Source organism: Zychaea mexicana, assembly GCF_025766255.1.
Source record: "Zychaea mexicana strain RSA 1403 chromosome Unknown BDB00scaffold_75, whole genome shotgun sequence".
Taxonomy (NCBI): Eukaryota; Fungi; Mucoromycota; class Mucoromycetes; order Mucorales; family Lichtheimiaceae; genus Zychaea; species Zychaea mexicana.
This window is the reverse complement of record NW_026516738.1, coordinates 67,186-83,081: the sequence shown is the minus strand read 5'-3', so window position 1 is coordinate 83,081 and position 15,896 is coordinate 67,186. Positions and strand designations below refer to the sequence as shown.

Below are 15,896 nucleotides of genomic sequence, written 5' to 3'. Positions count from 1 at the left end.
GATGTTGCATCGTTTCACGCGAACGGCTGTTTTTTTACTCAGGCAGCCTCCGGGCGTAAGTCCTGCTTCATCTTCAACTTCCCCGCGCCCACGGGTAAAAAGTGCGGCCGAGGTCCCCCATGAATTTGGGGAATGCTTTGCGTAAGTATTTACTTTCTCTTTTTCTGTCTGTGAATTTACATGGATGAGAGTTTCCTTTTTTGGATTTTTCAGCTAACTTTTAGGGTACTCTCAAGCAACGTGAGTCAACGTCGACACACAATTCTTAGAATGGAAATTCGGAAGAAATAAAAAAAAATTTGTATGCCGCTGTGAAACCATGGCTAATTCCAAATGTGCGTGTGTCGACCCATTTGCTTGAGAGATCACAGTTGCTAAAACGGGTAATGATAGCGGATATCAACGATAAGTGATAACCGATGCGAGTTTCCCCTAGATATGACCATCAATTATACTTCAAAAAGGGTTCTGATTTCTTTGCCGATGTATAACTGACAGCTACGGTTGTATCCGGCAGCATGATAGATGTAACTGTGAATATTGATAGAAAACTAAAACACCAGTTGCAAAAAAAGCGGCAGATAGTCTATTATTGCATGATGGAGATAGGTGAAGATCCTATCTTGAAGGTGAAGATACTATAATTTGCGTTTGCAATCCTAACAGCTTGTGAAAACTGTATGTGTAATTCGCCCGCAAGCGATTCGGGTATATATAAAAGTAAGGTACGTTCAGCAGGAAGATGAGTAATTAACTTTTTTTTTTCAAAATGTCATCCCAAGAACAAACACCTCGTGAACTCTCAATTGTTATCGTTAATCCTGGTGGTGCAGGTCGTGGCAGTGGCTCTGGAAGTCGTGGCGGTCGCGGTCGTGGCAGTCGTAGCGGTCGTGGCAGTCGTAGCGGTCGTGGTGGTCATGGTAATAGTAGCGACAATCGAAGCAGCACTCCTGTTGTTCAAGCCAATAACCAGTCCAACAGCAACATGCAAAGCAACGAAAGCAACAACGACACCACCGCATCCCAATCTTCTGTCCCGACACAAAGCTCCCCTGAACATTGGATTGAGGCTGAAGAAAGGGCGTTGCTAACCGCAGTCTCTAAGCATTATGATGAGCTTACGCATCCAAGAGACAACAATCATCGCGGCCGTACATGGGATGCAATCATTGAAGATTTCAAGAAAGAGTGTACACCTCTAGCATCACCAATTGTTACTGATGGCACTCAAGAAAGCGAACAGTCTTTGGACGAGCACCAGCCACCACCTTCGTCTCTTGTCGTCGAGCCGAGCAGTATTTCGAGCGACGATCAAGCAACGTCATCAGCAGCAGCAGCAACAGCAGCAACAGCAGCAACAGATCCATCGGCTTCAGACTTCACGAATGATAACAGTACTGTCGAAACTTTCGGTAATGTACGAACTAAGCGCGCCATCAAAACCAAGTGGGAAAGAATGTGCAGTCGTTACCATTCGTGCTTTACCGAACGCCATCGGCAGACTGGAGGGTCCGGTGACATAGACGACTGGTATTTATACGATGACATGCATGCGTTGCTGAAGGATGACCCGAGGTTCAATCCTGAAATCCAGTTCGATTCTTTCCGAGGCATTCGTCGTCGCGCCGATACACAAACAGCAACCGACAGCACGCTGCAGCCATCCGCAAGACGTAGACGATTGACTCCTGCAGAATTGCGGCATGAAGATGTGCTTGAGCGGATCGATGCCGCCAACCAGCAGAGCGAGGAAGCGAGGTCACAGCTGATCGAGCTACTCGATCAGCAACATAAAGAAATCCTTGAAGCTCAAGAAAGGCGCCACCAGCAACAGCAACACACACAACAGAGCTTTTTAGATTTAATGAAGCAACTTATTGACAAGATGTAGAATCTTTTTTGTTTGATTTTTTATTTTAAATTCAATAAAGTTTTTTTTCCTTCGGGTTTTTTTATATAATCAAGTGCCTCAAAAGATAACTGGTTATGAAGACATATTTATTTTCTATCTGCGTCTATAATGGCGATTATATTGACGGAAGCTCTCACGTTCGCTACGCCGATTCTCGTACAAGTACTGTACTAGTTCATTACGTTTCCGCACACCTTCATTTCGCAGTTGCGTAGCGGTACGGCGCGCACCACGACCTCTGTCATTGATAGAGTCAGAAACTTCGAGTGGCTCTAGAAGCAAATCATCGGTTATCGGATTAGGTACAAATGTGCTTTCGGCATGAAGATCGTCGTGATCAATGCATAAATTATGCAGAATACAGCAAGCAACAATCGTCATCGTCATTGATTCTACATCCAGCAAATACAGCTCGTTACGTAGAAAACGCCATCTGCACACCAATTGGCCAAATGCCCGTTCAATAACGTTACGCATTCTCGAATGAATATAATTGAAATGCGCGTTGTCACTGTGGCGGGGTGCTTGAGCATCAGGAAATGGTGTTATCAACCACGGGAGCAAAGGGTATGCCGAATCTATGAACAAAAAATGGAATGTCAGAAATATGTACCGTGATTTCAACGATGGTCTATGCTAAACAATTTGTTCTTTACCTCCAAGTATAAATGTTCCATTTGGGCACACGGATTCTGGGTTAGCAAGAAGTTCGTCATAAAAAGCAGTAGCTTGAAAGGCTCTTGAATCGTGATTTCGGCCTATAGTATAAAAGTCGTATATATTAGCCAAAAAAGCAACTAAAATAATTACATTAACATGTCATGCCTTACCGCTCTGCCCTGCATGGATGTAGGTGAATCGCTTTTCTGAATCACAAATGGCAACCATGTTCAACGAGTAGTTGTTTTTTCTGTCGACAAAGCGATCGCCACTGTCACCTGGTTTGAAGATTCGAACGAGCTTCCCATCCAAAGCACCGAGTACATTTGGGAGGTGAGTAGGTCCGACTTCAAATGTTGGTCCAAGCTCTCCATATTGGAACCCTTCAACAGTTGCCTTGATAGCTTCATTTCCGGTCGGCCATCGGATTATACCACCTTGACAGTCGGCCATTGCCTCCAAAAATCGCTTGGTAAAATTTCTGTAGGATCCATGCGATGTACCAAGCAAAGTTTCGGCCATACGGTAACTGACATGAGCATTGGCAAATCTCCAGATTATCAGGCCGACTTGGATGAACACAGGTGTGGCGTTTTGTGCCGTAAATTGATACAATCGATGTTGCGACAACATATTTACGAGGGCATTGAAAGTGGCTGGTTTCATACGATAATGCGATTTGAATCCACCTGGTCCATCTGTGTCCGGAAGAGCTGGATGCGTAACTTCCCAGTATGTCGTATTTTTAACTCGATTGACGCGTTGCATAACACGGAAATGTAGCGGCGATGATACAGCTGAAAGGATATGATCAAGAGAAAAAATGGTTCGGTACATTGGCAAAACAGTGTTGATCATGGAGAGTTGATTGATATCGTCGTCGTCATTATTCGCAAGAAAAAAAAAGACGTAGCCTTCAATCAAAAGAAGTAGGATGCTGATGATCTTTCTTCTGTGGACAATTTCTTGCTGGGAATCCATAATAATAGACAAGGTAGGATGAAGGATATAAAAAGTGCGAATAAAAGTTGAGTGGAACAAAACAAGAAGTATTACTCAAAGTCGCTGCATATATAGAAGATATTTTCTTATCGGTAATGTTCTTATCATTTCATGATATGTAGAACTATGGAATCGGTTCCGTCTAAACAACAAGTTGGTATATCTAATGTTATGTAAAATGGTATACTTGACCCTCCCGGGTATTGCTTGATAGATAATTAAATATCAAAGTAATATTTTCTCAGTCGCATGGACGTGTAACAAAAGATCCGAGACGATATCCTTTTTGGGAGTGCTGTGTCAACCAAGGGGTCGACACGGCAGTTTTGCTCTTCATTTCCTTATCAAGGATATGATATAAATTACACAAAAAAATCCTGTGTTCATTGTATCACTTTTATTCGACTCCCGAACAACGCGCTATTACTATTTCTAGGGTGTGTCGACGTTGACTCACGTTGCTTGAGAGTACCCTTAAAGATTTTAATAATAAAGAAGATGTAAGCCCCTAAAAATGGTTGACGCAATTGAGGGTTGAAATAATCTGAGGGTGATCTTAATGGAGGGTCACTGTAGTATCGCGTAAACAAAGCTTATTACCCATTACAGTATAATGATTATAGCCGTTGACCAAAGTTTTACTATTTCCTGCGTTAAACCAAAGATGTAGAGACAGATAGAAGTATACAGTACGTGCGTCCACTCATACAAATCAGGTTCAGCTGGATCCCATGGCACCAAGACTAAATTCACTGCTTCTATCCGACAACATCAAGCCAGTTGTCTAACAGTAGTGTGCCTCTATGATAACAAAGAAGCCCATGCTCTGATTGTGGGATATGTACTGACTCCTTCTCAGTCTATGGCAGAGGAAAATATATAACGACATTAGAACTGTTCAAAAAAACATAGAGGGGGTATGGTTGTGGTCATAGCTACAGCTGGACGAATAGTGATAACTTGAAAGTATATGTACTAGGTGATCCTTTTTTCGTTGTCTTCTGCGGGAGTCTATATATTTCTTTGTTCCTTTATTTCCCCCCTTGGATCGAAACACATGTATAACGAAGGGTTTGGAAATAATTGTAGCTTGAAGGCTTTACCGAATTCTCTTTCCAGGGGTTTGTGATCATACTGGTGTTTTCATATTTCGAAAAACGGGACTGGATGATGGAAGTATGAATGATTATAACATACTTCATTATACACATAACGTTATAGACAGAATGCATCCCAAAGGTATGCTTACGACTTGTACTCCGAGCAACTGACGAATACAGCATTCACAGCTCCGCGAGCCATTACGCGGTTTGTGTTGTAGCAACAGTAGCACGAGCAGCATAAAGAAGTGGTGATGATGGGGTGCTGTTGAAATGTCCTCAGGCTAAGTGATATATTTAAAGCTGATTGCTATTATTGAACCTGGCAATTACAATTTAGTTGGCTTTATTACCATCTGACGTTCCTTCGTGCGTAGTCCTTTATAACCGATCGACAACCTGTTGTCGACTTTACAGGGCGAAAACCTCACAGCCTAGCTTCGTTTCGAGCCCCTTTGATATATCCAATGAGTCTAAAAACTTAAACTTAAATTTGGAGATGTTCAGTTTTCCAGGTAAATTATGTAGCCAACGCCAATGGAACGGCAATCCATATTTATACTGCCAGCGAGCAAGGAGATCACATGTCTTTTTATATTGCGGATAGCGACGTTCTGGTTGTCGAGTGCTACACACAATCCAACAGAAAGGATGCTGTCAGTGATGTGCTTAATTATTGATTTAGTGGAAGAAGAAGAGCTTTGCATGTTCTAGATGTGTAAGCTTCATTATTATACAGCTCCCATGGAAAGAATGCTTATACACTTGTACCGAGAACTAATGAAGGTGCCCAATGAATTCTGTGTGTCCCACGCCCATTCGGTACTCTGTCGCATTACCCTATGTTCCGTGTAAGCTTTTCTTGAAGGCCTATCTTGTTGCTAATTGGTAAAAATAACGCATAAATATATATGCGTTATATAGACGCAGATAGGCATTTAATAAATTCGACCAAACCCACTTTTAAATCCTTGATCAGCATCCGTTAGTCGCGAATGCATTGGCAAAAGACATTGTTACTCCCAAAGCGGTATACACAAAAGAAGTTTACGTGGAATGGAGTATAATGACCAGGGTTCAACAACAAGTTATTCATTCATGCTCAGCAAAACCATACTTCCTATGGAGTGGTTCTTTTGACATAGTAATTATGTGCCTTAGAAGTATGACTTGACCAAGTTGTGTGTCATCTATACGGTCTTTGCGGATCTATTGTAGATGTGCAGAAGAAAGAGAGAGGGAGCCGAAGACAGTCCTCTCTTGTTGATATCCAGGGTATCTAAAAAGATCTTAGTCTAAGCCATCTTCTATTAATCTCAATACAGTTTCCATCAGTTTTACTGTCCTCACCGCCAAATTTTGCGTTCCTGGCGTTGCCAATGCTGACTTCGTCATCTTCCCTCCACGTTGCGTCGTTGCCAAAGACATTGTAAGCACATCACCCCGTTATTTGTCGCGAAACAGATGGTGGATAGATGAGAAGTGAAGCTAACAGAGATAGTGTTGGTAAAACTGTATATACTGTGGAAAATGAGCCAGATCCTATTCCGTCCTCTTATCTACATCGTGCCTGCATGCGCGAATTCATGGTATCAACTATCGGTAATCACGAAGCAATACCGGCAGATTCGTAGTATGAGGTGCTCCGCTGCAAAGTCTCGAGACACCTCACAAACCCGACACAAAGGCACTTCAAGGCGGCTACAAAGGAAATCTACCACCCAATCACGATTAACACGATTTTAACACGATTAACACGATTCTAGTATATTCAAACTCCTGAAACCATTTCTGGAAGTTTGTGTTCAAAAAACTTAACACGATTAACACTATGGTGATAATCATTCATGTTTGAGACAAGCCTTTTGCTTTGAGCCACTGCTTGGGTACTACAAGCATGTGGAAGTTTTGACTGTCTTTCAGTAGTTAGTTTCCTATGAACATTTCAAATCCAAAAAGTGTTTTAACCAATTGGGTGCATCTAGGAGCATAGTATGTACATATAAAAGAGCCGTAGTTGATAATCGTACATTACATAAATTTCATGTATGCATACCACTTAATTCTACGATTAAGTGATCAAAAAGTAATGGTATGATATGTGGCCAACAAGCAAAATCATCAAGAAGTAGAGCAACGATTGATCGTCGTAATCGCCGTGTATTAAACTTGCAGAAAGAAAATTATATTTCATGGGTCACATGGTGTGTACTTGAATGATTACATGCTGTATATACAGCTATTTCGTAATGGTAATCTTAATAGATACAATTGACATAAGATCATATGTAATAAGCAGTAGATCGTATTATAACAATAAGCAAGCGAAAATCCAGCATCATAGTCGTACGTGCCAATCAGTGTGCGTACTTGTGCTATGTGTTCCCCTGAGTATATCATCCCACGCGCTCCAAGATCAAAGGCATACGCCATGTCTCTGCCCAACTCTTTATTGCTTGCACATACCTAGCCATCTGGCGTGCGCACTGACTTTCTGTCTTTTAGCAGCAGCGTTTCTGGCCCGATGACGATGTTGTTATGTAACACAATTTTGGCACTGAAAAATATAGAAGCGCGTGGCATCCATGTAGACCTCCCCCCCCTCCCAAAAATTTCTCTTATTCCGTTTTGCATATTATCTCAAGTATATCATCTCCTACAAATAGCACTAGCATACGTTCCGCTCTTCTGCTTTCTTCCCAACCACCGCCAATAATTTCAGAGGCCGCCAATAAATTCGCTCTTTTGTGAATCTTAAAAAGCTCTGTCACATTGCTAGTAGCATGTGGTACAAGTATAAAATTAGACATGCATTAACCATTACACTTATTGGAGGAGAAAGGGAGAGACCCATGATTTTTCTTCGCTTGAAAAGTGAGTGTGAAAAAAGGTATAAATTACGCTCCTTTTCTTCAGTTTTCTGTCTTTTCATAACATCATACAACGCACTCCAAAATCCAATATGCACTACCGAATTCTTCCTATTGCCATTACCGTCCTGACCCTCTTGATTGCAAGCACCTCGGCCAAGACCACTTTTTGCTATGCGGAAAATGACTGTGGACCATACTTTAAATGCGTGGAAGGACCTTTTAGTAACATCAAGTACTGCTGTGCCAAATCTGGTGTTGATCCCGGCATGAACCCTTGCTGCAACTCCGATGCTGAAATGACCCATAACGCTACTGGTCACTTCTGTGGATAAAGGAACAGATACGATCTGACAACTGTCTTTCTTTGTTGACCGTCAATCACAATAAACAGGCTGAATAGCCATTCAAAGGAAAATAAATCTACAAGAGTATGTTGGGATATGTGTAGAATGAGTAAGTAAGAGGGAGAGAAGTATATGTATGTGTGCACACATGGGATATGAGAATGGGAAATATATATATGCGTGTGTGTGAGTGTGTGATGTATGTCCAAAGGAATGGGGTGAAAGATACAAAGAACAAGATAAAGAGATGAATAGTGTATACGTAGTAGTAGTAGTAGTAGTAGTAGTAGTAGTGTTGTGCTAAGTGCTTTGTGTGTGTCTGTGATATATTACAAATGGGGATATTTAGCTGTATGATAGCTGGCTGCGGATGCTGAAGTGTCGTTACTATTGCTCGTGTAATAATAATCGTCGACCAGAACCATCGAGTTCTTTTTAGTAAAGGTATCTCCTCCAGAATATACAATTGCTCCGCCATCATTGCCAAAGTTGTTCTTGTTGCTCAGTACGTTCCCAAAGGTGCTGGTACCCAATGAACGGTGGTGGTGATGTTGTTGTTGTTGATGATCATGATTATGGTGATGATGATGCTGCTGCTGCTGCTGTTGGTTGTTGTATGTGTCCATACTACGTTTACAAAACAGAAACCCCCTTGCTTTTAGTAACATTTTTGACCCTACAACCTCATTCATATTCATTTATGCGTTCTCATGTTTTTCTTACCCCGCTGCTATTTTTGGTGTCGAATGGTGTCTGGACCGATGTTGGTGGGTGGTGCCAGCTGAAGTGCTTGCAGTCATTGGCATGCCTTGTTTGATCCAGTCGTGTCGTAGCGCTTCATGTGGACGCATTCTGCGATCAGGATCCCAACGAAGACATCGTTCAATAAAGTCAACAAACAAGCGATCATGGCATCGCAGTGCTTGCATAACGGACTTGGTACCAGGTCGTCTCTTTTTACCCCTGGAATTGGGAATAATGCGTGCATTGCCAGACGAATCTATTGCATGTAAAGCCTATAATTAGCATCCTCACTCACTCGCTCGCTCCCCCCACCGGCTCTCCTCCCGTGGCTCATAGATATAGTCAATAATGGCAATAATAATATTACTTAACGAAAACATAATTTACCAAAAAACAATCTTCTCCGAGAGCTTCTTTCAATCAGGTAGCGGTCGGGAACACCGATGACTTCCATGATACACGCAAGTTGTTCTTGCTCGCTCTCTCCTGGAAAAATGGGATAGCCGGTGTACAGCTCAGCCAAGATGCAGCCCAAACTCCACATGTCGATAGGGAGGCCATACGTCATGCCCAAAATAACCTCAGGTGCACGGTAGAATCGACTTTGAATGTACGTGTAGACTCGTTCACTGTCCAGACAGCTGCTACCGAAATCAATCACCTTGATGGTACTTTTCGACGGATGTTTCAACAGGATGTTCTCTGGCTTTAAATCACAGTGAATCACCTTGTGCTCATACAGCAAGCACAACGACTGCAGGATCTGGATGGTAAATCTTATAATATGTAGCATATACAAAGGTTAGTAATGCGCATATTCGGATAAGCTGTTAATAAAGTATTGCTATTGCTAGTCTTCTTACCTTCGAATTAAACTTAAGCTAAAGCCCTGGAAGTTGTTACTCTTGATGAACTCGTACAGGTTCATGCTGAGGCACTCGAATGCCACGCACAAATGGTTTCGGAAATAGAAAAAATCTGTCATTCGAATGTTGTGGAACTGATCCTCAGGGTCCTGTTATGAAAAACATACAAATAATTGTTCAACAAACAAGCACTCAAAGTTAAAGCAAGCAACACACACGCACAAAGGAGCCCACGGGTCTTCTTATGCTTCTATCTTACCCATTCGACCAATTCCTTGAGAATCTTGACTTCCGTCATGGCCTGCGCATGGAACCGCTTCTTATTCCGGATCAACTTGATAGCCACCGTTTGTCCCGTCTTGTGATCCAAACACTTGACGACTTGTCCAAAAGAGCCTTGACCCAACGTATCCAAGACTTCGTATCTGTACGCCAAATGGTCCTGCATCACCAAATGATAATCGCCGCGCTCATCGTCATAGCCGTGGTTCAACACTGGGTCGTCAGGCTTCCCCTTGATCTTTTTGGCATGTGGTCCCATAAAGTAAATATGTTCAAACTTGCGGACTTCTCGTTGCTCAAACGACGATAAGAATTGGATATAGTATTTCAGCACCGTTTGTGAGCTTTTGGGTGAACGTTGGCCAGCTTGTTGTTGTTGCTGTTCTTGTGTTCGTTTGTTGCTGCTGCTTGCGTCAACAGCAGCACTTTCGCTAGCTCGCCGTTTTGTTGAAGGTACCTTGCTAGATCCAGCTACTGCTACCATTGTAGGTGATGAGTAGTCCTCTTGTTGCTGCTGATGATGTGGCTGTTGTTGGTGACTGTGATGGTACGTGCTCGTCTTGCTTCGACCCATATCCAATGCATCCGTACTTGTGGAATACTTGTCAATTGAATGTTCGCTTTCCATGGATTTGAGCTTATCGTGCAAGCTTAGAGTACGTTGACGAGCTACGAAGGGGAATCGGTTAATAATAAAAAAATATCGTCAGTTATACGTGATATTAAACGTGTCAGACACAACAGGAAATTGATCTCAAAAGTTTTTTTACTTTTCTCTTTTTCAGTGGCTTCCAACTCGGACGATGCGCGCGAGCTCTTGCGACTTGCTGCTGCAGTTGTAGGAACATGCAATGATGTGGCTCGACCCAAGGATCCAGTTGTAGTGCTACTTGATTTTCTGGTTCTAGCCGTCTCGGCAATAGTTTGAGCGCCCAAGCGAGGCGATGCTCCACTAGTCGTTGACAGGTAGTACTTTTGCAAAGAGGCCTTGTCACCACCATCACTGCTATTTGTTGTTGTGCTGCTGCTTGTATGCTTAGGTCGTACCTTGGGCGATGTGTTGGCAGAGGATGGAACACGAGGCGATTTCCCGCCACTGCCAGACTTGCTTCGGGATAGACGACGCTCAGGCTTTTTCCGTCGCACTTTGTTGCCATCACCATAAATGATCTCCTCTTCACTGCTCGTTCCGCTGCGTCCGATAGGAGTGTTTGTGGCAGAAAAGGACATTTTCATGTTGGCAACGGGGATACGCGTAGGTGTGATTGCTGTTTGCCCATATGGCGACTTGCTAGGCTTTTTCCGCAACTGGCCTTCAGGGATATTGATGGCAAGAGGCTCAACCTTCATGGGAGGCAAGGGTGGCGGAGGTAGTAGCGGTGGTGTAGCCAAGTTGCCGGGTAATGTCTATGCAATACTCTGATTTAGTAAGAATGAATCATCTATGCAAGAGAAAGCTAGCAAAAGTGTATAAAAGTTACCTGACCGCGCCGTCGCGTGGTTGTTGTTGTTGTTGCGGTGGTGCTGGTATTGGATTTCTTGACAGAAGGTTTGTTCGCAGCCACAGAATTTCCCTCTGGTGGTGCAAGAGCATTTGATTTTTTTGCATCCCATAACGAATACTCGCCATATCTCGCAACATGGATGAATTGATCAGTGATAGATCTTGCTTTAGCTTTGTTGTTTTCGCCTGTATCACCTTCATCTGTATCACCGCCGCCAAACAACGAGCCCCGACTAGCTTGACGACGCAGTGTTTTTCGTGTTCCTGCACTCACTGCTTGCGGCTGTTCATCTCCGGAAAACCCAAATGCTCCAATACTGCTGGTATTGCGGCCCTGACCACCACCACTACTGCTGCTGCTGCTGCTATCTCTACTGCCTGCTTCTGTTTTACTACTCAGTCTCTTGCTTCCTTGGGACGTACTGGTAGGTGCTAGCGAGTGATGACGAGGCATGGGCGGTACGGGTGGAATCAGTTGCTGATGTTGACGATCAGTTGCAGCGATATCCTCATGAGACCTATTCTTCGAGAGAGTCAATGTGGCGCCATGGACTGGTGGCATAGGAGGTGTAGGCGACGTTGTACCGCTCGTTGTACCAGACCTTCGACTCCATGTTGATGCTGACGCAGTGCTAGTACTAGCGGTTGCTGATTTACGGCGCTCAGGTTGCTGTACCATGCTGGCCGTTCTATTGCTTGATAAGGTGCGTTTACGTGTATCTCGATTTGTTGCAAAATTCGCAGGCAAACTTTTACGATCCAAATCGTTTGCATTTGCGGCGGCAGCAGCAGCGGCAGCCGCACTACTCTTGCTGCTTCGATCCTTGCCCAAACTCAATCTACGCTTGACGTTACTGATGACATTAGCTGTATCTTTGGTCAAGGATGATCCACGCTGAGGCACAGGTTGTTGCTGTTGCTGCTGTTGTACCATAGCTGGCGCGGTGTCGATTTCATGCTTGATCTGTCTTACATCCACATTTGGCAGACTTGGTGGCACATCATCGACTGCGTCAGTGGGCGGAGGTGGCGGGGATTTCAATACACGCGATCGAGATCTTGACGCACGATGATGGTGATGACTGCTGTTGCGTGCTGCTCCTGAGGACGAGACTGATCCCGAGAATTGTTGTTGTAGCTCTTCTTCCCTTGTCAATTTGCTATTGGTTTCTTGTTCTTTGTTAGCAAATTGCTGCTGCTGCTGTTGCTGCTGCTGCTGACGGGATCTATCCCCATTGCGCAATGACCGACCACGTGGGCGAAGCTGAGCTGTGCTGTTAAAATAAAGCATTTGTTCTTGATCCAATTGGGTGCGGTCATTGTTATTGTTGCCGTATAATGTGTCACTAGCATTACTAGTAGACGATCTTCTCTCCTTGCTCTTATTGTTCTTGTTGTTGTTTTTGCTTTCGGCTTGCTGTTTTAGGAGCCAGCTATTCGCTGTGGACGCAGTCGCATACAAATCCTCAGTCGTTGGTTCGTAGGCACTGACTTTGGAAATGTTGGAATCCATGGACGGGTTGCGTTCAATGCTTGACGTGATGGATGGCGATGGTGGAACGTATGGGACGCGTAATGTAGGTTGATAGAAATTGTCGTAATTTATTGCCCCTAGATCTGCCCCTGCAGCTCCTGTCGAGGCTGCTGCTGCTGCTTTGTTGTAATAATTATAATTATTACTGCTCTCCTGTACCATGTGTCGGCTGGTGCTACTGCTGCGCACAGGCGACTGTGGCTGCTGGTGATACTGCTGCTGCTGCTGCTGCTGATAATATCGAGAGAGCGGAGAAACTGCTAGTGAGTCTGGAACGGGTAGTGGCGGCTCATCCGATGATATTGTTGATGATGGTAATGACGAGGTTGCTTGTAATGGTGATATAGCTTCTGTTGATATTGCTGGCATTGCTTGCTGCTGTTGTTTCTGTTGCTGCTGCTGCCGTGATTTTGAACGCCCTAGTTTTGTTTCGAACGATCCCATCAAGCTCTTGCGTCGTCGTACTCCCGTTTCCCCAACGTTCGCAGTTGATTTTTGAGTAGGCAATGTGTTGTGCCCATCTGATCCCTTGCTGTTGGTGTTTTTATTTGCTGTAAACGTCTTGAGCGTACCATCCTCTGTGATATAGTCTTCTGACGGATTTCGTTGGAACGAGGTGTAATAAGACATGATGCTTTTTCGACGCGTTGTTTGTTGATTGTTGTTGGTGCTCTCCTGGTCTTTGGTATTCTGTTGCTGCTTTTGTTGTTCAAGCAGTGCCGCCCTACTTGCTCGGTCGTTGTTTTTGTTGGTTCGAAACAATGGCCACGAAGAATCGTAATCAGACACTGTCGATGACGACATGAACCAAGTTTTTGACGTTTGGCCAGTGAAAGAGAGAGGAAAGAATATAGGTTTGTCCTTTAGAGTTTCGACTCGGGCTCTCGTTTCGGGGAGAAGGATAAGAAGTAAAAGTAAGGAGACCTGACAAGTGATAATAGTAATATGGTATTTAGCTTATTTGAAACAAAAGGGGTGCAGGTGTTAAGCGTGTGGCAGTATGGCGAACCGTGTGTTTTAACACGTTCGCTCTGCTTATTACCTTTGTCCTTTTTCAATCGAGTTAATGGACGAAATGAACGGTGCTGGAGAATTAAAGTTAACGATGGAAGGAAAAGAAGGTGAAGCAAGGGCTCAGCCAAAATAAAAGAAAACAAAAGGGTGATAGAGCCACACTACACACACGCACACACAGAGTATTCTCTCATCTCTCACCCGCTAGCACGCCTTCTCTTTTAATTAATTACAGTGTGCAGAAACGTGCTACAAAATGCGGAGACCAAACAGGTGTTTAATGAGTAACGCTCTTTCGTCTGTGCACGGAATATAAGGGCTCTCTCCCTTTCTTCCTGCATACCAAGCACGCGTGTTGCTATGGCGATGACAGGGCACAACCTCTAACGCAAACAATCCAAGCTCCGTTATTTTATACCACGAAGAGGTCCAATTGAGAAAAGACTTTGGCGGTATGATCGTCCATTATTACTCATCAATAGCAGTAGAAACGTCTTTTTCGGGCTACTATAACATATTACAGGTCAGTTTAGCCAGAACTTATTAGGTTCATTAACCCAGGTCATGGAATCACTTTTAGCGCATAAGAACAAAGATGAATGGTAGCCAAACTACACCCACACAATGGACCTGCGCAACCATCCTCTACTTCCGCCACTCGGTGGGGGTTATTTATGAAGTTGGATGCACAGATTGGTTTGCTACGCATATTTTGCTTTTGGTGTACCATAACGGCCCTGCGCCCACAGAAAACTGGGGGAGATCTTCCGTATGTTTAATTAATCAATTATCTTCTTTCTTTTCACAAGCGTGAGCTACTATGGGTGCTTCCTCCATCAATCACAATAGTGGCACCGTTGGTATAATTGCCAGCTCTGGATGAAAGATAAAGACATGTTCCGGCAATGTCTTCAGGAGTTCCGATACGGCCAAGTGGGTTTCTTGCCAAATAGGCCTCTTTGTTCTTGCGCCATGTTTCTGCAATCATTTTTGAAGGGAAGGAACCGGGTGCAATGGTGTTTACCAAAATGAATTCACGACCAAGGCGGCCAGCCAGGTGTCTGCTCAAGTGGGCGATGCCAGCCTTGGATGCAGAGTATGCATACGCTTCGAAATTGGGCACCTAATGATAATGTTCGGCACTTAGCAAACTATAGCACTATTGACTCTATATGGTGGTATATATTACATTTTCACCAGCAACAGATCCGATATTAATGACACGCGAAGGGTTTTCTCGCGTAGCGTTTGTTCGTAGTAATGGCAGCAACCTGCGATATGCAGCTTATTAGATAGGTAAAAGAACCCCGCGATGAATCCACGGCAATGTGTAAAGCACTTACGCTTGAGTCAAACTGAAGATACGAGTAACGTTGAGATTCATGACTTTTTGGAACGCAAACTCTGGATATTCGTCGATGGGTGCACCCCACGTTGCACCCGCATTGTTGACCAATACATCCAAACCTTTAACGACACAGAAAACATGATTAGTACACGCACGCACGTCAGCAATGCACAGATACGGAGTAATGAACTTACTAGTTTCGCGCTTTGAAAGTTCGCTGACGAGCTCTTTGATTTGATCGAGACTCTGGAGGTCGGCGGGCAACGGAATGCATTGACCAGGACCCAAAGCGTTCAGTTTAGCAGCAGTTTCGTCACAGGCCTTGGATGAACGACTGCTAATATACACTTTGGCTCCTGCTTGTACGAATCCCTGAAAGAATTTGTTTTAGCTGATGTATTTGACACTGATTCTAGTAAACAAAAGAAAAAGGTACTTTACGGTGGCAATCATTTCACCGATACCACGCGAACCGCCCGTCACCAAGACGACTTTGTCCTTAACACTGAAAAGAGCTTCAATATCCATGATTTGTTGTTATATTTGTGAGCTCCCAAAGATTTGAAAACTTGAGTGAGAAAGAAGAAAAAGAGAAAAAAAAAGATGGGCGGGTGAGAAGAATGGTGCGCCAAACTTGTAGAAATGTCTACAATTATTCTTGCTGACAAAATAACTTGCCCACGCTTCAGCATGTCACTGTGAGAAAATACGAG

At 43.8% G+C, this 15,896-nt stretch overlaps 5 protein-coding genes across 5 annotated transcripts; 2 read left to right on the top strand and 3 right to left on the bottom strand.

Moving 5' to 3' along the window:
- Window positions 1-5,467: 5,467 nt before the first annotated feature.
- Window positions 5,468-6,308, top strand: BDB00DRAFT_790533 (uncharacterized protein; the record flags this gene model as incomplete). Its single annotated transcript, XM_053120965.1, has 3 exons — window positions 5,468-5,525; window positions 6,000-6,103; window positions 6,150-6,308. The coding sequence occupies 3 exons, from the start codon at window positions 5,468-5,470 to the stop codon at window positions 6,306-6,308; spliced, it is 321 nt and encodes a 106-aa protein (XP_052976405.1).
- Window positions 6,309-7,596: 1,288 nt separating this feature from the next.
- BDB00DRAFT_839139 (uncharacterized protein) lies at window positions 7,597-8,044 on the top strand. The gene has a single exon (XM_053124679.1). It carries the CDS (start codon window positions 7,637-7,639, stop codon window positions 7,877-7,879), a length of 243 nt encoding a protein of 80 aa, XP_052976404.1. The 5' UTR covers window positions 7,597-7,636; the 3' UTR covers window positions 7,880-8,044.
- A 566-nt stretch (window positions 8,045-8,610) lies between these two features.
- BDB00DRAFT_769288 (kinase-like domain-containing protein) lies at window positions 8,611-10,267 on the bottom strand (the record flags this gene model as incomplete). The annotated part of the gene is made up of 4 exons (XM_053119805.1): window positions 8,611-8,891; window positions 9,023-9,411; window positions 9,499-9,650; window positions 9,761-10,267. 4 exons carry the CDS (start codon window positions 10,265-10,267, stop codon window positions 8,611-8,613), a joined length of 1,329 nt encoding a protein of 442 aa, XP_052976403.1.
- BDB00DRAFT_565445 (uncharacterized protein) lies at window positions 9,999-14,118 on the bottom strand. Its single transcript, XM_053117873.1, has 3 exons — window positions 13,861-14,118; window positions 11,265-13,752; window positions 9,999-11,190 (listed from the first exon to the last, which is right to left on the bottom strand). Exons 2-3 carry the CDS (start codon window positions 13,623-13,625, stop codon window positions 10,453-10,455), a joined length of 3,099 nt encoding a protein of 1,032 aa, XP_052976402.1. The 5' UTR covers window positions 13,626-13,752; window positions 13,861-14,118; the 3' UTR covers window positions 9,999-10,452.
- A 519-nt stretch (window positions 14,119-14,637) lies between these two features.
- Window positions 14,638-15,711, bottom strand: BDB00DRAFT_790531 (uncharacterized protein; the record flags this gene model as incomplete). The annotated part of the gene is made up of 5 exons (XM_053120964.1): window positions 14,638-14,958; window positions 15,025-15,106; window positions 15,179-15,302; window positions 15,378-15,555; window positions 15,625-15,711. 5 exons carry the CDS (start codon window positions 15,709-15,711, stop codon window positions 14,638-14,640), a joined length of 792 nt encoding a protein of 263 aa, XP_052976401.1.
- Between the last annotated feature and the right edge of the window lie 185 nt (window positions 15,712-15,896).

Coding starts and splice junctions, on each gene's coding strand:
- BDB00DRAFT_839139 (XM_053124679.1), top strand. CDS start 7,637: ATGCACTACCGAATTCTTCCTATTGCCATTACCGTCCTGACCCTCTTG.
- BDB00DRAFT_565445 (XM_053117873.1), bottom strand. CDS start 13,625: ATGTCGTCATCGACAGTGTCTGATTACGATTCTTCGTGGCCATTGTTT. Junction 11,191..11,264: donor CCACGCGACGGCGCGGTCAG/GTAACTTTTATA, acceptor AGTATTGCATAG/ACATTACCCGGCAACTTGGC.